A 23,876-nucleotide genomic window follows, 5' to 3' on the forward strand; every position below is an offset into this window, starting at 1 on the left:
CATTCATCAAGGCCATCCTTATGGGTGGGCCACCCATAAGGTGGGCCATTCATCAAGTGGTACTCACTTGATGAGTATCACAATTGGGTATATAGGAGCGCTGTTATTGACATTAAAAATAGAGATCTTCATCTAGTAACGTCTGGACTTAATCTGAAGCTGAAATTTAGGAAGGTGAACTACCTTCTGGGAAGCTATGACGTTGGTATGCTCCAGGATAATACCTTGAGAGGAACTCCCCAGGAGTAGCTGAATATGAAAGTGTAGATTTTTAACTTAACACTGTAGATGAAGATGGAATAATTTTAGAAAAATTGTTAGCGAAATTGCTGAAGGTTTCTTACGGAGGAAAGTTAGAAACAGGGCATGAAATATTAACAAACGTGAACTAAGCCTGGTAGGAAAAGGGACGGGTTTGTACAAGAATTTTTTGAATGATAGATTTTATGAGAATCAACTATGAAGCTTTGAAGTGGAGGCCATGAATAAGATTGCCAAGAATTTGGGTCCATAGTTGGGTTTGTTGTAGTGAGGCTACATACTCACATTTGACTCCTAAACTAATATTCTTGTTCTTAATATTGGCCTGTGGGTGTTTTTATTAAAGCACCAGTTTTTGTTATCCTACAAACATAGGGAAATATCACCAATTGGTTTATTTGCGCTAGTTTTATCGTTATATGTTAGATAGGCTGTGAAGTAGCTGTAAGTAAAACTGCTTACAGCTCCTTGCCACAAACTATTTTAGGTTTAATGTTATAATAGTAAGACATGGTATTGGTATCTTAAGAAATAGAGAGGATGATTTTGTCTAGACTTGTGAGTCTAGACTTTTCTCAGTTAAAGATGGGAACGGGGCCTCAATTAGTGACAAATAGTGTGTTTAAGGGACATGAACAGCAGGTTTTGAGAATATATCAGACCATGATAATGTTTTAGGAAATAATGTAGAAAAGAATGAAGCACATTTTGACAATTTGAAGGTAAAGGAATATTTATAGTGTGAGGAGGCGCTAGATACAGTACTAAAAAGATTAGTAAATAGTTAGGTGTCATTTCCTAATGATATGGTAAATGCGTTTTAAAAATATGATAGCCAGTCACAGAACGGTTAAATAAGACTTTAATTTCTTTTTTTTAGCTATTTTTGAATCAAGAAGAACGAGACAAAAAATGGCTCAAATTCTTATTCCATCACCGTAAGACATCAGTGGGTTAATTTCTTTACAATTCAATACATTAAAAAGTAGTAGCTGCTTTTTTTGATTTTTTTTTATTTCTTTGTGTTTTTTTTAAATAAATTACATTTAAATTTGATTTATGTTCGTTGCAAGAATTTGGTTAGTTTAACTCTTGGACCTTTTTATTCACTCTCTGGCCTGTCTTTTATATTGTCTGATTCTAATAAAAACAGGTTCTCATAGTCCAGACGTTTATTTCAGTTTTATTCCTTTCTATTTTTAGATAAGGACAATGCCTATGGTTTGTATTGAATCTTTCTTCTTTGTTCGTGAATTGTTTTTTACGTTACTTCGAGAAATCCGTGTTTCCATAAATAGGTTCGTTCAATTGCGATGGAAAGCCGCTGTGGTTTTCCTAGTTATTCTGACTATAATTTAACTTTTGGATTGGGTATCTAAAAAATAATGCCGTGCGCACGAATTTATTACAAATTTGTGCCACATTTATTAATTTTCACCATAAACATTGACCAAAACACAAGCACAGTATCTGAACAGAAGCTCAATGATCAGTGATACAATGCTGCCAACAACGCAAAAAGTGGGCTTTTCAAATTTGGAGTTCTTTTTTAGACCCCTTGCAGAAGTAGTCCTGGTCTGAGCTTCCCGAAATAATTTTTTACCGCAGACTTTTTCAAAATATTAATCTTTTTCTAGACCCACCTAATAAAGAAGAGCATTTAGTTGCACAACAAAGTCTGTTTTTCTAATAAAAACACGCTTATTTATTTCATACATCCGAATTTCGAAATAGTCACATAAGAAAACATTTGAGGAATTAAAAAATTAACAATTATATTAATTGAAAACTTTGGTAAATGAAATAGCTTTGTTTCCGCATATCCTATCTTTACTGCAAATGTTTAGTTGTTTGTCATTATATAATAATGTCAAATTAGGAGGTAAGTTTTAATTGGTTCACAAATCAAGTTCGACATCCAATCACAGGAAGACCGGAAGTACAGGAAGGCTGATGAAGCAGCTTCACATGTGTAAGGGTTGACAAACGATGGTTTAAATTTTATTAATGTTTCTCTTGTTTTTTTTCAAAACTTTTTTGACAACAGAGCCCAAAACTAATTTGAAACACTTTTCAAATTGGTGTTGTGTGAAGCTTAAATTAAATTATCAACTTCTTCTTCGCTAAGGTCAAACATTGCCTTTTTTCAGTTTCGACAAAAAAGGACCTTTATTTCACACGTTACTTAATGAATATACGGAAAGTAGTCTCTAAAACTGTTTTTAAGCCAAAAAACGCTCTAGAATTCTTAGGGATTGTGTTTTTAAATCTAAATCTCCTCCATTGTAGTTTCCTTGGGTTTCAACACGTGTTTGTAATATTTCAAAATACGTCAAATTTCCATCTTGGTGTTATTTTTCCATAGAGCCATTCCTTTAATTATTGCAGTGACGTTTTACGACAATTCTGAAAATATTTAAAACAAATCTAAGCAAATTTAAGTTTAATTCACTGAATTTAGCAGATATATTGCATTAATAAGATTTTTTTTTTATTAACCCCTTCAAATCATAGAATCTATTTTTAAATAGAAAACATTATCTTTTTAAGATGGCAGGCGCTCATTCAGAAATAACAAAGCTTCGTAAAAAGATATTAAGGACTATAATTAAAAATTAAAACGAACAGAAATAATTACTTGTATGAAGGGGATTACCTCCTCCTCAACATCTCGCTGTAAAGCTTTTTAGTACTTTTGAAAAAAGCTTCTCATGGCTCCAATCAAACGACACTTGTGTTTTAGGAGTCGTTCTTAAAGAATTGGGACAAAATACAAACTTTAGCGTAAATAGAAAGGTGTAGAGGAGGAGGCAAATCCCCTCATATACGCAACATTTCTATTTGTTTTAGTTTTAACGTTGCTTGTTACTTTCAGTTGAAAAACTTGTTTCTTTTAATTTAGTTTCTGATCGTTTTTTAAATTATGCCAGGAAATCTTGCCCCACTTCCACGAAGAAATACCCTCCCCATGGATATATCATCTAGACCAGTGGTTCTAAAACCGTGGTACGCGTACCCATTGGGGTAAAAAAAATTGTTAAGGTGGTACGCAGTCGGCCAACAGAAAATAAAACAACTCTTAAACTCTAGGGCTGTTTTTATTCATATAAACAGAAATATATTTATTTAAATAGGACTGTTATAATTTTACTTATATTTTAGCTATAGTTTACCTAGTACCAGGGGCGTCGTTTGGGGGGGGGGCAGAGGTCCCCCTCCGCTCAATAATTTGGAGAGCAATTTTCATACAGCCTATTCCCCTTGACTATCCCATGATGAACACCTCTGGTCCCCAATAAAAATGCTGGAGACGCACCCCTGCTTAGTCCTGGTATTTGAGAATGAGTACCTAAATGTTTTGTGGGTAAAAAGGGGTACAGTGTCTATATAAGTTTGAGAACCACTGCTCTAGACAATTAAATCCCGGTGAATTACCCATGACAATTGCCCTTAAAAACTTCACATGTGAAATTGAAACATAAAAGTTCTTATAGTTCCCTTTTTAAGTGACCAAAAAGATTTGAAGGTAACTAGCCCTCCCACCTCCCATGTCCCTTTTCCCCTAGATCGTTCGATGAAAACTCTGAGATACAATGTCTCTGCATATATTTTTTGGGAGAGGAAGGGGTGTAAATTTTTTATGGGGGTGGGGCCAGGTTTCTTGGCATTATTTCAAAAACTATCAGAAATTAAAATATAATCAATTTTTTTAGCTGAAAGTAAGCAGCAAAATTAAAAATTAAAATAACTTTATTAAATTGAATTACAATAGTGTACGTTGTAATTTCTGTTAGTTGTTAGTTTTAATGTTAGTCGTGAATTTTAGTTGAAAACTTTTTTCGATAAATAAAAGTTGAAATAGGATAAACCATTTAAATAGATTTTTAATAGATGTAAGTGTTTTTGTTGAAAACAGTCATTGTACATATGACCGAAATATCAAGTATATTATCACTGTCAATCAAAAGGATTCTTCCGTATTTAAGCTTTTATTGATCTTCACAGAAAGGCAGTGTGATCTTAAAAATTGTGTACTTGTTTTTTTGTTCTTTTTTATTTAATTAGTATAGCAGCAATTATTTCTCTATCATGAGTGTTAATGCTGTTCCAGTTCTTTTACAAAAACGACTCTCGTATTCCTCGTATTCCCATATTTCTTGATATATATATATATATATATATATATATATATATATATATATATATATATATATATATATATATGTTTATATGTATAATTTTCTAAGCAGTAATGTGCCATCATGTTTGTTTTCAAGACAAATATTTTTGTTTAGGCACAGCCTCCATTCTTCTATATTTAAATTTTTGGCACTGATAGGGCATTTTACTTCTAAAACCATCATATCACGAGACAAAAAATTGGGTATTCCATCAAGACTGTCTGCAAAATATTCTTATTAATATGAACTAAAACTTCTGAAGGATACACCTTGCAGTCCATCTTTTTCTCAAAAGCCGATATAGCGATTTTTTCGTACATTTCCTCATGCTTCATTGCTTTAGTCTGGCGTTGTTTGGGATAAAGCAGTTGGGCACTAATGCTGCAACAGTCTTTATCCGTCTTTTGTAAATTATTCCAGCTGGTGATGCAGTTATTCTGTTTTGATCTGTATTCTAGCCATCTTTTGTAAAAACAATTTCCCTGAAATCACGTTGCTTCTTCTATATGGTGAATCTCAAAGTCAGTACACTATGCAGGGTTCATAAAATCACTTTTATGTCTTCAAGAGAATCAGGATCTAAATCTGGAACACATACGTTTTGTTCACAGTTTTGTCAGGTTTCGAAACTTGTAAACAGACATCTTTGTTTAGCAAACAGACGTCTTGTTTTGCAAACATACCTCTTCTAGCTTTCCACGTCTGCTTGTTTATGGCACTTCGGGCTGCGCAGCAAGTCACTTTAACACATGGTTGGACATATATCCTAATATTCTGCGAAATATATGCAAACGGGCAGAATGTACCTTAGAATATTTATGTCCGCAGCGGTAGCACACGTTTATGTTGTTCTGTGCATTGTGTACACGCGTTTGTATGAATTTGGCCTATGGTTCAATATAAAAGTTGATGGTAGCAACGCAAATATTTCAAATCATAACAACATGGTCGTTTCCAAGATATTTTCAAGACTACCTGGCTTCTCAAGACCACTGTCGTATGTTTTAAACGGTAAGGTATAATACTTATATATACACTAAGATTGAAAATTGCCAGTTGTTTTACATTAAGATGGCTGGTAAATTTATCAGTGTTTAACAAAATTTCCTGGCTTGGGAATGAGGTTTCTCACAGTGTGAGAAACCAAGTAGCCTATGTGTCCAGCTATTCATAATTTCAACATTAAGTCTCTGTTATAGAGGAATTATTGTGTCATATCATTTGTTAAATGACAATTATTATGTGGTGCAATTCCTTCCAATTGCCAAGAGGAAATCAAGGAAAATTGCAATTTGTTGAATGGCAATTATTGTATGAATATAACTAACCAAATTTAAAAAAAGGCCCACAAAAGCAAAAGAAAAAGGTAAGATTCTAGTTTAGCTGCTTTTTCTACCTTGGAAATGGAGGCTAGGAAAATAAACTTTCAGGAATGAATCCAGGGGCAAAAATATAATCTAGGAAAATATTTCCAAGCTTCTATGTTAAACCTCTTCTGATTTCTAAGATTTAGAAATCTGAGTGCTTGACAGGTTTAGGCCTATTTCTTTTGAAATTCTGACAAAATAACATTTATGGTAATTTTTGGTAACTGTTTAGTTTCATCACAAGCTGTTGTGTGTAAAGTGGGCAGGCTTTTGAAGCTGAGGGAAAAGTTGGGGTTGTACAGTACAAATGAAATTATATTTTAAATACTAATTCCTGTTACCTCTGGTAATTTCTGTATAGTAGGAAGCCAAAAGATAATTTAAAATCTCATGCTTCCATTAATGTTAATATTCAAGATGGTTCACTTTCACTTTTGAGTTTAAACTAGCCAGCTGTTAGTGAACAAAACAAACATCCAATTTTGCTTACAGGTTTCATCACCTATAGAGCAGAGCATATTAGTCCATGAGCCCTGTAGAGAGTAGGGTGAGGTCTGCCTGCTTGACAGGTCTAGGCCTATTTCTATTGAAATTTTAACAAAATATCATTTTATGTTAACTTTTAGTAATTGTTTAGTTTCATCACAAGCTGTCATAAGTACATCATATGCTGCAAAGTAGCATAGTTTCCATACTATAGCACTTAAGAAATGCTAATTCTAGAAGTGTATCCATTTCTGGTTGAGTCTCCTCCTCCATAAGGCAAACTAAAAATGTGTAAAGGGGCAGGGTTTTGAAGCTGAGAAAAAAGTTGTGGTTGCACAATAGGAACAAAATTAAATTTTAAATACCAATTCCAGTTACCGCTAGTAATTTCTGTATAGTAGGAAGCCAAAAGATAATCAAAAAACTTGTGCAATCATTAATACTAATATCCAAGACAGTTCACTTTCACTTTTGAGTTTAAACTAGCCAGCTGTTTGTGAACTAAACAAACATCCAATTTTGCTTCCAGTTTTCATTACTCATAGAGCAAAGCTTATTAGTCCATGAGCCCTATGGGAAATAGAACAAGATCTGTATTCTATACTTATTAAACCAATATAGAATACAGATCTTACCCTGCAACCTGCAGGGCTCACAGACTACTATGCTTCACTCTATGTGTAATGTTACCTGTAAGCAAGCCCCCTCTATATGTTTTTAGTTAGCCCCATGGAGGAGGAGGAGGTCAACCAGAAATGGATGCACTTCTAGAATTAGCATTTCTAAGTGCTATAGTATAGAAACTATGCTGCAAAGCAGCATAGTTTCCAGTTTAGATAGCTTAGGACAAAACTAAACAATTACCAGATTTTTGGTCATCAGTTTCCTTTTCTCCAGTGTAGTTCCAAAAATGTAATTCCTATTGTTTGAACTAAATTTTCAGCCATATGAATTTTTATTACCTAAATTAAGGAAATGTATTTGCAGATCTTTGAAACCTCATAGAGCAGGATTGAGCAAAGCTATGGAACTGAAAACAGTTTAAAAACAGTCTTATACTTTATATAAGCAGAAGATCTATTTGCAAAGCCCACTTTTATAACAAAAGATTTATGAAAGTCATCTAAAGTCAGTGTCCTCTAGAGGGAGAAGGGGTAGCAGTGGTTACTTCAAAATATCTTCCTGGGAATACTTTAGACTATAGATCCATCCTTGAAAGTTATACTTTCCTAACCTAACCCTTTTCCAAGATAGCAAAAAGTAGTTAAACTAGATTTTTACCAAAGAGTAATATGACAAAGGCTTCAAATTCTAGTGGTGCTCATAATTCTTTTGATTCTGCTCTAAGCAGTCATATTTTGAAAACTTTAGCCATATGACACTTTTTGAAAACACTTCTTTCATTAGAATTGATTTAGGTATTAAGTGAGTTTTTCTAGAGGCAATAGAAAATAATCTAAATTTTAATAATAGGCTTAATACTTCATTAAATAGAGATTTGGAGGAGTATTTACTCAACACATTGTATAGACATTTAATTCAAAATAATTTAATACATGAGATTAGAAAACTAATAGTTAAAACAAATGACCTTTTACTGGAAAGACCTTTTAGGCTAGCTGCCAAAAAAGAAAAATTGCATTAAAACATTCTCTTGATTTATTTTTATCTAGATAAATAAGTCCTGGTTGAACTCCCTTGAAGTGATGCATCTGGGACTGTTTCAATTTTTGAATTTAGGTTAGTGGTCATGTATTTTACAGCAAACCTAATTTAATATCTATCTGAGCTTTGCTGATAGAAACTCTTATATATAGAGTCAAGATTATCATACTTAGAATAGTTCTTCATTGTCTTGCCTTTTGTTGTTTACCTAAATTTACAGCTTTTGACCTATGAAATTACTGTAAATTACATTTCCATCAAGACAAGACAGTGTTTAGCCTCCTGTAAGGAATTTTTCAGGCAGTATATCAAGGTTATGTTCAGCCTTCCCATTTTGGCCTCTATTCACCATTGGCCAAGTCTGCCCTTCTTGGAGCACTAGATGCATTCATATCTATGTTTACTAGAGAGAGGCTAGGGTCATGCCACTCAGGGTGTGGATGGACCCTGACATTTTATAGTTTTGACTTCACATGACTTCCTAAGGTGAATGTTTGTCTTTTGAACTAAAGGGCTGGGTTTGCCCGTGCAACTTGAACTTGTGTTTGGCTGTGAAACTTGGACTTATTGTGAATAATAATCCCCATATAGTCCTAAAACCAGATGACACATATTAAGTACAAATGTTTTAGATTACTGCATCAAAATTGGAAACAATATATATTTATTCATTTTTGTAAATGATGGGTAAATAGAATTATTAACAATGGAACAGTTAGCCCCTGATTGTTAGTTTGGAGTTTATGTGTTAATTCTTATTCTGTATTATATATACTAGTATTGTATAAATATGCAATGTGTAATTGTTGAATTTCTGCTTCAATTCCACTTGTAAAATGAGAAAATTTAAAGATTTATAAATTATGAAGTTCATTGTATTTCATTGTAAAATAAATCTGTCTGTAATAGATGACCATGGAATTTCAACTTAGCATTGCATTTTGAATTGAATAGTACATTTTAGTCAAAGTTTTACTAGAAAAAAAAGATTAGAAACAAGATGAGACTCTAAAGGTCCCTTTCAGGACGTGAAATAGTTATTGCAGTAATAACAATTAGCACATATAGAAAGGGTGTTAAAAGATGCAATGACTGGTATGTTCATATTTTAGCTAGCAAGTTAATCAAAACACCCATAATTGTACCAAAATTCACTGGTGGGGTACCATGCCTAGCACTTTGGACATGTTGGCAAGCAATTGTGAAAACATTCCTGCTTAGACAAGTTGATCCAGGATGTTTAATGTCATGGATTATGACACCACTACATAAGAAAGATTAAGAAGTAAGAGAATGCCTAGGCTGTTTAGTTGATGAGTAATAAGTGGATAAAACAAATGCAAGTCAATTATAATACAAACCAACAGAATTAGCAAAGTGTCATAAAGCCATCTGCGAGAATGTTGCATTTTACAGGGCTAAATGCAGAATTTCTTGGTGAGGGGGAATGCAATTGAAATGGTAGCAAATTCTATGCTCGAAAAGAGTTTTGAATGGGAAATGTATTGACATTGCTCTTTTGCTGTTATTCTAAGTAGTTCAGAAAAGAAACTTAATACCAAGATTAGCCTCTTCTAAACTAGATATTGTAATCATTAAATGCTCATGAATATATTAATTAATGTAATGAAATGTCAACAAATGATAATTTATGAACAATTAGAATTCATAAAATTTGTATTAATTGGATTTTCAGTTTAATTACATCATATCCATCCCACCCTATTGCTAGGATATAGCCCTTTGCTCAGGGTGACTTGAAGCTTTCAGGCTCTAAGGTTATGAGTGAGATCCACTAAAATAACTTTCATATCATAATATTCAACTTGTCATAAAACATTTTGGAAGGCCAATTTGTGCCTCTGACACTGAAAGTAAAGTTATTCTGTTATTTTGCTTCAGATAATTTGCAACTTTCCCATGTTTCTAATAATCAATTTAAAAAAAAACAAGTTTTTCAAAAAGAAATTTCAAAGAAAAGTAAAGCTTTTCAGGATTTTAAACCAAAGATAAGCAAAAATGAAGTCAAATAATGTTTGAGAACCAAATATCAGTAAATAAATGAAATCAAAACAAACAGAAATCACAATAAATAATGAAGCAAGCTCTAAGTGAGTAACAACTACCACAAAGAGGAGTACAAATAATGGCCCTTGTTCTTTCTAAAGACCAGAACATAGTTTGCACTTTACTGAAAATAATTTTTATTTTGAGCTCTGTGTTTTTATTTTTTAAAACATAAAAAAATCACCATAGTAACTAATTTAACTGAAAAGAACAAATGAATGTGGATTAATAGTTTAATATATACTAGTGTTCATTCCAGAAAGTCTTAACAATTTTGGTTTTTTAAAATCATTAAAAAGAGCTTTATTTTTTTTTTCGTAAAGTACTGGAGTAAAATTATATTCTGATTCAGTGAAATTATGTTCTTGTCTTTAGAAAGCACAGGGGGTGTCAGCTCCCTCCACATTTCAAGAATGACGCCACTGCCATAGCCAGCCTACCCCTCCTCCTGCCACTCATAAAGGTAGAACTTGTGTCCAACCGTTATATATTATAAAAGCCATTTTGATTTCAAATATTTCATAAGACAATACTTATGTGAACAATATACTGTTTTTGCAGGCTGTGCAACTGTTTTACCAATATGTTTGAACCTATCTTTAAGTGAAACCACTTTAACTGTTTTGTTATAAACATAAAATGGTTGGCTTCATTGTGTCGTGTAGGTTACCAGAAATAAAATCAACTGATTTATTAGTGGAGGAAAGATACAGGATAAAAATTGTCAAACTTTAGGGAAATTACAACATAATTTTTTTTTACTCCAGCATGTTCAGAAAAATCAGCTTTATTACAAAAACAAATCCACCCGAATCCTCCTAGCTCAAGTGTCCCTAATTTGCCCTTGAAGAGGGAGAATGAGGGGAAAAATTGATTTTTGTGTTTATAAATATATTCCTTTCAAATCAAGCATGTTGACTCCAAATCTGATTTTAGGTTTCCATTTTTCTGTAGCCTTATGCCCATATTCACTCTAAAAGAACAGGGAAGGGGTTTAAACTCGAAACTAAGATTTTTAACCCCAAAAGACTAGATTTGGTAAATATTTGGAATGATTAAACATTTTTGACTAAAGGAAAGATTTAGTACTCACATACAAAGTTGATTTGGCTTTGCACACCCAAGGTGCAGCAAAGTTCTCACACTTCCCTCACGGGTAATTGAAAGGCTTCTAAATGACTTTACTGAGTTTTCATGTCCCAGCACAATTTTCTTTGAGCTCAAAAAATCTAAAATTATGAGATAAGGATAAAATAGAGTAAAATCACGATTTCAATAATGGGAAATTGCAAAAGAATTTTTTTCTACACCAAAATATTCAAATCAATCTAATTACACAAAAAAACCACCCAAATTCCCCTTGCGCAAGTGTCCCTAGTTCCTGTGAAGAGAGAAAATGAGGGTGAAAATTGATTTTTGTGTTAAAAATATTTTGGAGTTTAAGTAGTTGTTCGATTTTTGTCCTAAAAATATTCTTTAGTTTAAACACTTGTTTCTCAAGCCTTTTTTTCGTTTTTTTCTCCTCGGCTGGCAGGGCACTAGAGGATCATGGAGGGCTGTTTAATGATTCCTTTAGAGGAAATTACTATATCTAGTGCTTTTGATAATTTACGTAAAGGATTGGTATTGTTCATGATACTGCTGCACCCCTGATACTATAAATATTTTTGCACTTCACATAATAACAAAATATGTTATAGTTTACATAATTTTTTCAATTTACATAATATCTTATGGTAATTTTTATCTCTCCTTATGTTGAAATCACATGCAGGAAATAGCCCATTGCTTTATCTCAGTTTGAATAGTAAGAAACGAACCTCAGAAAATCAAGCAGCTAAGTAAGTCAAATATGACGTCATTCAATTAAAAGTTTACTGATAATAATACTGCCACTAAGCTGAGGTCACTATTATTTTGTTCTATATAATGATTCTTATAATTTAGTATTTCTTATATTATCTTAGTCGAAAGATAATCGTCTATAAATATTGCATTCTATAATTACGTCATTTATGATTATAACTTATGATTTTTATGTTAGTCATCAAGCTTGCCCATGAAAATGCAGTTTTACTGTAAAAATTGATTCTATTTTAGAAGCCATTAGTAGTATTGAAAATGGATTTTCTTCCCCACCTAATTCAATTAATTCGTCCATTCAATTTCCATAATCTTCATTCCATTTTACATCATTCTAACACCAAATATTGCACATTTGAAAATTTTCTATCCTTACATTCAAAATAAAAACATGTCCTTGGAAATCAAATTTGGCATCATTGTTGTACTTTTTCACAATCTAAACGCGGGCTCTAGCACCTACCTAGATTACCCCATCAATTTACCCCCTTTTCAATTGAATTCGCAACATTTTAAATTAAAATTCCTGACATTTCTACAATTTAGAATCCTAAGCTTTAAGATCCGAACAGGTCTTGTGTAACAAGAATTTGATTAATTTGTGAAATAAGAGTTTAAATTTGTTCCATTTTTCTTTTACTACCGATAAAATGTAATCATTTAATGTTTACTGGATAGTTCAATATCAATATCTAAATAATTTATATTATCTTTACTTTTTATTTCAAAAGCCTTTAAAATCGCACCTTTGTCTATTTTTTTTAATTTCTTTAAAAGATCAGCTGCTTTAGAATCAAAACGCTTAGGTGCAATAGATCAACCCATTTCACCTTCAAAATCAATAGTAATAACAAGTTTATTTCCATTTCTAGTTCTCACACATTTCATACCTGTAATCATGTATTCCATTCTAATGTCTAAATTGTCCTTCCTAATAGTTCGATTATATCCATTTTCATTTCGCATAAACATTTCTCCATTTATTAGTAAATAGTTCTATTAAAAAAATTCCAAATCGAAAATAATTTATATATTAATGTAGAATTTGCTAGCAATGACTTCCATGATTGCTTTTCTTTCTGAAAATGTTACACAGTAAATGTTATATGGATTAGCAGGTACTTGATCTAATAAAAGTTTAATGTCTGTATCAGTAGTTGATTCACTTTGATATATATTCGATTCTTGCTTTGAAACATAAAAATAAAATAGATGATATATTGTTTTAAAATATTTTTAACTTACAATTGTTCCACTATCAACAGTTTTTATGTTTATATCTTTGGTAAGTGTAAAAATATTTGGTAAGTGTTGGAATAATCTTCAATAGCATCACTAAAATCACGTTTATTTTTTGTGTGGATACTACTATCCATTTATTCTCACTTCAATTCCATCAGTTTTCATATGGTCAAATACCTTAGTGTTTAATATATATCTGCTATCTTTTTTAGATTTCTGTAACTCAGCCACTATTTTAGTTTTATTATAGCGTTCACTGACTACCCTCCATGTTATTAATTTCTTATATCTTTTGCTATCACTTTTATATGTACTACACGCATCCCATCTTAATTTAAATGAGCTGCCCTTTCCCAATCAAGCTTTTAATTGTTCCGCCTTCTTTGTTAATCCAGCTTCTAATTGAGTTGCCAAGGGTAAACTGGGATGTAATACTGGTAACATCCATGATAAATTCATCACATCTGCTTCAAAGTTTTGATTTTATAATCATATTTAAAAAATTGTTTCTTTTTAATATAGTCTGACATATAACGCCTTTAAAACACGATTAATATCTTGACAAATTCCAGATAATCGTGATAATGGTAAATATAGAATAACCGCGTGACTTTCTTTTGTTTATTGAATCTTTTAAATAAACCACTATTAAAAGTGTTATTTCGCTTTGTTGTAATTCACACCATCAAGTAAAATAGGTGTAAAAAGGTTTTCAAACTCATTTTTTGTTTTAAAGCCATTAGCGGTTTGGGTTTTATCTTCATACCAAAACAAAGTAGTTTTTATACCTACATAATTAATTCTTTCAATTCATTTTCCATTGATAATATATTCAGCATTTCTGAACAAATTAAATGCATAATTTTTTAAAGTAGCATCAGCATTATTTCGCATAGTTGTTCCATCCAATCGTGTTATTTCCACTCTTGCTGTCACCTGGAAGAATCCAAGATTCCATTTCTTTCAATATAAAATTGTAATTTAAATGTTGAGAAATGTTCACACTGTCTAATATCTGTCTAATATCATGTTCTCTAATATCTGTATGTTCATGTTTGGTTGTATAATCATCAACAATATACTTTTCAAGTTTCCAGCAGCAACTTCATTCACGGCCATTTATATACAGAAGATTTTATTAAATAAACTTTAACAAGCTGAACAACAACTTGATTCACTGCCATTTATATACGGAAAAAATTAAATAAACTTTAAAAGATTTCCAAACAGTGAAGGCCCTTCCCTAAATCAATGCATCCAATAACCCTCTCCTCTGTTCATCAAGATGTTTATATAAATATCTCTTCTTATTTGAAACTATGTCTTTTAGTGATTTCTCATCATTTAAGTCTCTTTGATTATAATCTAACCAAAACTTTTCCATATTCAATCCCTCTATTTTTAAATAATTCAAGTCGAGGTTTAATCACAGTGTTATACATGGAAGAAGCTTCATCTTTTATATTTTTTTATGGACGTCTTGAATAATTGAGATTTGGCGATATTTTTACAGAAACTACCAATCCCGCTACCATACTGTCTTTTATACAATAATTGTTTCTTATTGATCAACATTTATTATAGATAAATTTATCAAATAATTTCATTAAGCCTTTTTTCAAGTCCAAAGCATGTTCAATATTCTATCCATTCAGATCAATTAAGGCCTAGCGCATGTCCAGACATTATACTCCCTAGTCAATTCTTTTTAATATGCGGCAAATCAGTCAAACACAAGGTTATCAGTTTTCATTGCTGCGTCCACCAAACAAATCTGAGATCATTAAACTCAAGTGGTTTCTCATTGAAAATTACGATTATTGCATTGTTATTCTTCGTAATTTGGCAAGTAAATAGGAATAAGTATTTGCAAAAGAACTATTATTCGAGGAGAAAATTAGAGAAATTATTATTCGAGAATTTTTGGGAGGAGGGGGGAGGGGGGGTCAACATGGTTTGGTGAAATGAAAGCTTGGCTGCACAACGTCAGATACCCCTCTCTGACATAGGCTATATAACTCCACTTCACTTCACACACCGTAGGCTCTGGCTCGTGGACAAGCAAAAACCATCCTTTTTGGCCCCAGGCAAGAGTTCTGCGGAGCTTTCCAAAATGTAATGTCATATTCATCAATCCGGCCTGAGGTCCACAGTTTCCGTAAAAACCGTTCAGGTTACCCTTACCAGTTTCCAGGAATAAGCTGAGATCGGTGGCATAGGAAAAAAAATAACAAAAAAAACGGACAAAACCAAAGTATTGCTCTCGCGACACAATGAGAAGACCCTGAAGGATATCCGAGTGTGGGCATTTACTATGTAGGTTGCAAATACAAATGCTTTCATTCAGGCATAGCAGCTTCGACCAACTTTGGCTGCCGGAAAGTACCACTTTTAACGTTTCTATTTGCAAATGATGAAGCGGCAAGACACTTCCAAATTGCTACAGCCTGAAGAGTGAGGCTGGCGTCCCTTCATCACGGAATATGTATGTCCCTATTGTGACAGATTCTTAACCAGCACCGGAAAATCTGCTGAAGAAGGTTTGGTGCTAGTGCACTAGCAGGTTCAAGTCTCAGTTGGAGCTGTCGTCAGAACGGTTTACCCTGCATCTTTGGTTGCGGGGAGTGTAAAGGGGCGTTATATGCTAACTTTGCAGCAAGACAGGATGAGGACAATAACGATAACGAGTGGGAAGAAGAATTGGCTTTAGGTTGCGCTTAAAAATTAAAATGTTTTTGTGGTTAATTTACCTGAGTTCTAAACGTTCCTTTTTATAACTGAATGATCTAAAGGTTTGATCTCGATTAAAGAGGTGGTATTCTAGAAGTTATACTTAGCAACCCCAAATAAACTACTTTTTGACGTCATATTTGGCCTTTCACTATTTTATTTGATATAAAATGATTTTAGCCACAGGAATCCATCAAATAATTATCTGCGTACTTTACCTGCCCCTCCCCCCATTCCAAAAAGGTTAAAATTGATCCTTGGCTACGGAGGACTGGATTTCTGACGTCCTGTTTGGATTTGTCATGTTTGCTTTGACAGAAAACGACTATTTATGCTCCAAAACACTTATAAACGCAAAAATCGATTCCCCCCACCCCATTTTCTCTCTTCAAGGGCAAATTTGGGACGCCTGTGCAAGGGGTATTCGGGTGGATTTTTTTTAAATGTGATTCGACTGATTTTCCTGAATATTTTGCTATAGAAAATAATTATGTTGTAATTTTCCTTTTGTGAAACTGTATTTTTACTACACTATATCCTTTTCTAACTATTTTAGATTCTTTGTGCTCAAAGAAATTTGTCCATGAGAGCTTAGCAAAGTCATTTGGAAGCCTTTCAATTACGCGTGAGGGAAGTCCGAGAACTTTCCCTCAGCTGCACCTTGGTTGTGCAAAGCCAAATCAACTTCTTATGTGAGTATCAAATCTTTCCTTATGTTTTTGCTTCTTTGCAATAAGTGTGTCTCGCCCTCTTCTTCAGTGTCTTAGACTATTAGTTTCTTTTGAGTTTTTTTTTGGCCAGCCAGAACTGAGGTGTAGAGGGACCTGGGTGCTACTAGTAGTTCTGTTGTGGTGCAAGACATTTTTCTCAGTATTACCCTGACTTTTAATAACATAAAAAGTACAGTTAAGAGGTGAAAAAAATATCGAACAAACAATTGCAGTGAAGGTTGTCAGACCCGTCTCACGAGGAAATCCCTATTTATCTAACTCTGTATTCAGGTATGAGTAGCGAATAACAGTGCTAGTTGGAATGATTTTTCGCGTGGTTTGGAGGAGCTGATGTGTGGGGTATCTCATGCAAGACTCGACTTCGTCAGCAAGCGTAATTTTTGACTTGTTTGATTTGCAAGGAGATAATTTGGATTTTTTAAACCTTTTCCCTTTAATCTTTTTTAATCTTTAATCTTTTTAATCTTTTTTAATCTTTTCCCTTTAGCATCTTTTCTTACGCGTCTAACTTAGCGACTAACGCGTCACTATGCGTCTAACTAGCATATAATGCGTCTAACTACGCGTCTAACGCGTCACTTAGCGACTTTAATCAATAATATATTAGTATATTCGGAGTTTTGAGTGGAATTTTTGCTAATGTGGCTCTCTACCCTTGGTGGAATCTTATACCAGTTGTAGGTTCCGTTCATATTGTGTAAAAAAAATGACTTTGATAAAAAAGGTAAAGATCTGCAAGCTAAAAATAAGAATCTACGAGATTTTTGGGAAGAGTTAAGTTGTGTTAGTTTTGAAGATGTTTTAGATATACCAGAGGTGGTAAATTTGATGGTATAATAGAAATCATTTAGCCAGTGTATGATAAGACGTTCCTGATGAAACTTGTTAAGCTGAAAGAAGTAGACCAGAAAGCTTTGAATCGCTGAGATAGTATTTAAAACGTCTTCCGTAAGAAATGCACTTTATTAGAGGTATCTAAGTGCTGTATGTAAAGGCAAGTTAAAGGAGTTCAAAGTAGCTTGGAGGTGTGTCAACGCATTGAGAAGACAAGCAAAAAAGAATATTTTGCCAATAAACTGTTCCAATGTAAAGGTAATAAAAACAAACTTGGAAGGTAATTAACAAGCTCATAGGGGGAGAACATCAAGTTCAGCCCAGTTCTCTATCAAATAATGACGAGAATTTACATGACGAGCCTTTAACCACGAACCACTTGGGTAAGTATTTCGCTAACATTGGAATGACCGTTCAAGCTGAAGGGCTTTTAAACACTGATGATGATTTTTTTGGACCAGGAATTTGTAGATAATTGTGGAAGTGGCTGTGGAATGACTTTTGAACCTTGCAACAGCAAAGAAGTTTTATAGATTGTATAAACATCCAAGTCTAGTTCGGCAGGCATTAATGGTATTAACTGAAGTTTTTAAAAGGAGTGTTGCATTATTTATTGCCTTTTTTTGGACCCATTATGAATTTTTTGCTTCAGATGGGAGTTTTTCTTAATTGTAGGCTAAGTAAAGAGTGAAGTGGCGCAATGTATTGTTTTTTTTTCACCGGTGCATTTTGTTTAAAAGGAGTTGTCGCAGAAATTTCAAAAGGGATTCATTCGATTGGAAATTTAAATTTTAGTGCCCTTTTGAAGAGTCAAAAGTAAATGGGTGGGAACCCCCACGCATATCATTTCTCAAAACATATCCAATTGAAATTTTGAGATTGCCATTTTGTTCAGCATGGTTTTAAGGTCCAGTAATTATGTTTTTAGGGAAGTCACACCCCCACAGCCCTCAGGGAAAGGGCTATAAATTATACTAGTAGTTCTTTGTTAGCATATAAAATTTTTATGGAATGAGTGGTCACATAAACTTCAGACGGGGTTCCGATCGGAAATCGGAACTGACCAGAATTTTGAGATAGTTGTTTTGTTTATAATGGTTCAAAGATCATATAATAATGCCTCCCGGGTTGACACAGCCCCCTAGAGCCCAGGGACTAGGGTTATAAGCTATTCCCCGGAGGCATATAAGGTTTGTATTGAAATATAAAGCTTTAGTGCCCTTATTAAGAGTCAAAAGTGGCTGGAGGGGAACCAGAATAACCCCCCCCCCCGCCCCTGACGCCTATTATTTCCCAAAACACGTCCAATCAAAACACTAAGGCATCTAATTTGTTCAGCATAGTTGAAAGTCTAGTAATTATGTATTTTGGGGATGTCAACCCTTCCCCTTCCCCCACAGCCCTCAGGGTAAGGGCTGTAAGTTACGCGATTTGTACATTGTTTACATATAGTATATGTTATTTTTCTTATGCCTTCTGCCTTCTGAATACCTATCTATCTGCCCATGCCTTCTGAAGATCTCAAGGTAATTTACAGATTAATGAAAAAAAATACATATACTGATATTAGTTCCATAAAGTCTTGATAATTTCCGATATATTTAAGTTAAAAAGTGAAAACATTTAAAATTTGTTTCGTTTCCAGTGAACTGCAAATTATTTTCTAGTCTTCAAAAGGCATGGTGACTGTCAGCCACCTTGATAAAAAGGTGTTTTTAATGATATAGCTTTGTCACAGGTGAATGAAGTAAGTTTCCTCGGTTTCTTCCTTTATTTTAATCCGGGTATATTTTGGAAGCATCGTATTACACCAAAAGTTGCACCAATCTAGCTGCAACAAAAGTTGCAAGAGTTCATGGGGGTTACACGGAGATGGAAGCAGGCTTCACCTCTATTGGTTCTTCTAACATTTTGTCATTAAAGAGCGAGTTCTTAGATTTCCTATGACTTAGTTTTTTGGGTCGAGTGACTCTTACGATAATTTCAGAAGAGTCAAGATGATTCACTATAACTACACATCCGTGTTAGTAAAGGAAAAATTTGAAGTCCAGTGTATGAAATTCGGAAAAAATCGGCCTTACCACTGTTTAGAAACCTATGAAAATTATAGCCCCAATAAGTTTTAAGCAAGTAAGTCAACAATGGAAGTGAACTTTTAACCGTATCTCGTGATTTTAGTGCTGCAGATGCTGCAATTCTCTGTTATGGTCTCTTTGCATGTTCTCTTCAAAGCAGATTGAAGTGGACGGACAACTTTTGAAAATTTACTGAATTTCTAGAATACTTTCAAAAGCACATTCCTATTGATCATGGGCTGCCATGTGAGCCATTCTGGAATCACTCGATTATATAACATTGTGATTTCTGCCACATAAAAGCCGTAAGCTACTTCCCCTGGGTAGATCTGCCATTGGGTAGATCTGGAAGCTCAGTACAGTAGAGCTACTGATTTGTGGATGCTCAACCATCTTGGTCAGTTCATTAAAATTGATAACATATAGAGCTGCTTGGCTGTGCTTTTCCGCTGGCTTTACACCAAAAAATATTCAGTCTGGCTTTTGAGTTTCTGGAGTCTGTCCCTTGAACTGTGAAATTTTTACCAATGACCAATTCTTGAGCTCCCATGTCTCTGGCCAGGGGTTCAGCTAGGGTTTTGAGTTTGGATGGGGGAATATAAAGAATCTCCTGGTGAATTCGTCTAGTGTGCCAACAAATGCGGATACATAAGCTAAATTACAGTAAAAACATAGGCTAATTTCTAAGGTGTTGAAGGTGCTTGCCCCTATCCTCTTTAGCTGCGCACCTAGTAACTATTCGTGCAGAACCAGCTTCTCCGATATCTTCCTGAAAACGAAGGTCTTGCTTAATCGGGCGTATCTTTTGATGCATGTTTAGAATTACCATGTGAAACGCCTGTGTGTCCAAATGTCTCTCTTGAATAGATTTTTCCTCAGTCTAAAACCAGTTGCAAAAAGAAATACTACCAACCGTAAAAGGATCAAAATCATTTAAGCCACTGATACACCTGTAATAAAGATAAGTTGACGAAACTACTACTACTACTACTGCTAATAACTCACTGCAGCACCAAGCCGCCTGAGGCCAACACAGCTACGCATGCTCCTCCTCCAACCTAATCTATTTAAACACTTTGCTGGATAAACAGAAAAGGCCAAGGAGTACAAAACGGTGATATGTAAGAAGACAGAGATAGAGTTAAGATAGAGACCTGTGAAGATAGAGACTTTGTTTATTAATAAATAAAGGACATGAATAAAAAGCTAAAACAACAAACCTTCACTTTTGACACGTAGAAATGGAAGAAGAGCTCCATCATGATGTTCGTACGGGAAATTCATATTTATACATTTGACAGAGCCAGCATCAAAATGAAAATAGGGCCTCGCTCCCTTACTAGCGGCACTACGTGACTAGCAGAACAGATGTTTTCCAACGAAGCGTGTCCCAATTTGCCATCAAGTAGTTGTGGTTGCTCAAAGTACCATACTATGCCTACAGTCGAACATTGCCTAATCGTACCTGTATGCCTAGGTTTTTTATATATTTGAAAACAGGTTTTTTGTATATTTATTTCGTATAGTACACTATACCAAGTGTGCATTGTACTCTGTTATTCAAGTTACATGGACACTTTTGGCTACTTTTTTTTAGGCCAATCTTAATTAGAATTTGGTAAAAGTTACTAGTTTGTAATGCGTTACTGAAATAAAGCCAGCATGATTTGGTCAGTGTTGATGCAATTGGTTTTGAAAAATGACTCCTAAAAATTTATTTTCAATGCTGTAAAAAACTGTCCACGGTGTCCCAGTCTCCCTTAAGGTATCCAAAAGCTATAGAAAGAGAAAACCATCTTAGATTTGTCCAAACCTAAAAATTTTCTGTAATTTGTCTTTTGATTATTCCAAAATTGAGAAGTGTTTACGTCAGTAAGACATTTTATTAGTGTTATTAACTTGAAGCGGAGAATAAATAAACAGATCTAATTAGTTAAATTTGACAAGGCTTTTCGTTCGTAAAAATTGAAGCATTAACGATCTGTTGATTCCAAAAGACAACTACACCTTCAAAAGGAAGCTGGATCTAGTTAAACTATTTGTTGCTATTTTTAGCTTATATTTTGCCAATTTTTTACCCATGTTTCTTTTTCCTTATATTTGACCCCACTTGGTCCAAAATCAGAATATAGAGACTTTTTGTATAAAAAAAAAAAAAAATAAATTCCTAGTTTTTCTCCAGTCTCTGTATATAACTGTATACGTATGTCCACAGTTATATACTGTAGACATAGTCGATTTTTTGCTATTAAATTGATTAGTGTCAAAATTTTCTTTGTTGTTGCTGTTTTTATTATTTTGACTGTTTGTTGCTATTTTTTAGCTTATATTTTGCCAATTTTTCACCCGTGTTTCTTTTTCCTTATATTCGACCCCACTTGGTCCAAAATCAGAATATAGAGACCTTTTTTATTAAAAAATAAATTCCTAGTTTTCTCCAACTGTATACGTTTGTCTGTGTTTGTCTTCACATAATAAATTCAAACAATTGGATTTTGTTTTCAATGTAAACTGTAATTTAATAAAAGTGCATATGACTTCCTGATCATTGTGGCCTTTATGAATGCTCTTCTATAAGAAACAAAAGAAAATTGCCCTGAGACAATTGGAAATTGTCAGTGAACATTCTGTGTCATAATTCCTGTAATTTTTAAGGTCAAGTTAAGGCAAACTCAGAAATTTGCATCTGACAACAACATCGTTTTGGTGATTGGTAGGAGAGTTTTAGTATATGTGTTGTTTTCCAAAAACAACAGAAAACCCTAAAAAGCGTTGCTTTCATATGTAAATGTGCTGTGTCATAGTATATGCCACTCTTTCTGACTAATGACATATTGTTTAACTGTATTTCTCCATCCCTGCCGCCTTTAGGCTTTTTCAAAATAGTATCTCTAAATACAGTGGGAGGGGGAGACTGGAGCCTTTTTGAAAAACGCCTGATAGTTTGTTATTGTATATTTGGGGAGTAGATGGTAGTTTAGACCATATTTTTGTAATTTTGTAAAATATATGCCTGGCGTCCTACCCCCTGCTAGGATAGAAACCTAGGGTATGTAGTAGGCTTAGAAGTTATTTTTACAAAGCTGAATTCCCTTTTTTTTTTTCAAGGAATGTACCTGTTCCTGGCATAAATATTCTAATGATTAGAGGAATTGTGAAAGTTTCAATGAGATCCGGAAAAAGAAAGGGATCGCATGCCGTCCCAGCAAGGTTTTTTAGGCTTGGATGGTGAGTTTTCTTTTGAGTTTTGGTTTTTCATTTTTGGATTTTCTTAAATTATGACTTTGGATGGTCGGCTGTATTTTGCTTTATGTCTGACTTATTTTCCGTTATATCAATATATTGTATAGTCCCAGAAAAATTTTTCGGCATAAATAGTGAATTTAATATAACGAAGGGGACCTACAATTTTGTGCTAGGAAGGGAGGGAGGATTTTTTTTTACTGATTATCAAAAAAGAGAGTGCATTATTTTTTTTTCCTTTTAGTAAATAATTTTCTGAGACCGCATTGGCTTATCATGACAAAACGGAAAAAAGAAAAATAAAGAAGAAAAAAACGAGAATAATGCGAGCCATTGTAAAACGTAGACTATAATGCAAATATATTGGTCAAGACCTCCGCTTGACCGTGCTCAGTATACGATGAAACAATAAAAATTACTAATAAAACTCCAAGGATAATACAAAAAATCAAACCCGAAAACAGACACAAAAACTAAAATATAAGGACCCTCTCAATGTAACGGTGAAAGGGTAACTGAACAAATACAGTACTGAATGGCAATTCGATTTTTTAATTTATACAGAGCACTTTTGACAGCTGATTGCTTCCCAAGTAAGACATCATCACAGATTAGGTTGGGTTGCAAAATATGATTTTGTTAATGTATATAAAACTGATCAGAACTAATTAGGTCACTATAAATGGGGCTTAAATAGGTTGAAAGGGTTACACGGTTACATTGAGAGGTTCGACATATTTTAGTTCTTGTGTTTTTTTTAAGGTTTGATTTTTATATTATTCTTAGATTTTTATTAGTAACTTTTATTTATTATCGTGCACTTAGGACGGTCAAGCTGAGGTCGGTCGAAATATTTGCATAATAGTCTACGTTTTTTCCACCTCTCATTCTTCTCGTTTCTCTCTTCTTTACTGCTTTTTCGTTTTGTTTTCTTTCAAACAGTTCGTGGTAACGAACTGTAGTAAGGAGTGACCCAGCTCAATAGTAACCGAAACTCCGAAAAACGGACTTGATACCAATAGTTACATTAAAAGAATTGAATTTTAATGCTGATTTTAAATATATAAGTTTCATCAAGTTTAATCATGCCCAACAAAAATTACGAACCTGAGAAAATTTGCCTTATTTTAG

At 33.7% G+C, this 23,876-nt stretch overlaps 2 protein-coding genes across 2 annotated transcripts in view; both read left to right on the top strand.

Annotated features, from left to right (window-relative positions):
- Positions 1-1,317, top strand: part of LOC136026957 (serine/Arginine-related protein 53-like) — a 37,536-nt gene extending 36,219 nt beyond the window's left edge. Inside the window, exon 6 of the mRNA XM_065703815.1 lies at positions 1,142-1,317. Coding sequence (XP_065559887.1) covers positions 1,142-1,219 — 78 coding nt within the window. The 3' untranslated portion in view covers positions 1,220-1,317. The remainder of the gene's footprint in view (positions 1-1,141) is intronic.
- Positions 1,318-5,311: 3,994 nt separating this feature from the next.
- Positions 5,312-23,876, top strand: part of LOC136026958 (large ribosomal subunit protein bL35m-like) — a 29,444-nt gene continuing 10,879 nt past the window's right edge. Inside the window, exons 1-3 of the mRNA XM_065703816.1 lie at positions 5,312-5,453; positions 16,419-16,554; positions 22,611-22,730. Coding sequence (XP_065559888.1) covers positions 5,387-5,453; positions 16,419-16,554; positions 22,611-22,730 — 323 coding nt within the window. The 5' untranslated portion in view covers positions 5,312-5,386. The remainder of the gene's footprint in view (positions 5,454-16,418; positions 16,555-22,610; positions 22,731-23,876) is intronic.

This window comes from Artemia franciscana, chromosome 5 (assembly GCF_032884065.1).
Source record: "Artemia franciscana chromosome 5, ASM3288406v1, whole genome shotgun sequence".
In the NCBI taxonomy this organism is placed as follows: domain Eukaryota; kingdom Metazoa; phylum Arthropoda; class Branchiopoda; order Anostraca; family Artemiidae; genus Artemia; species Artemia franciscana.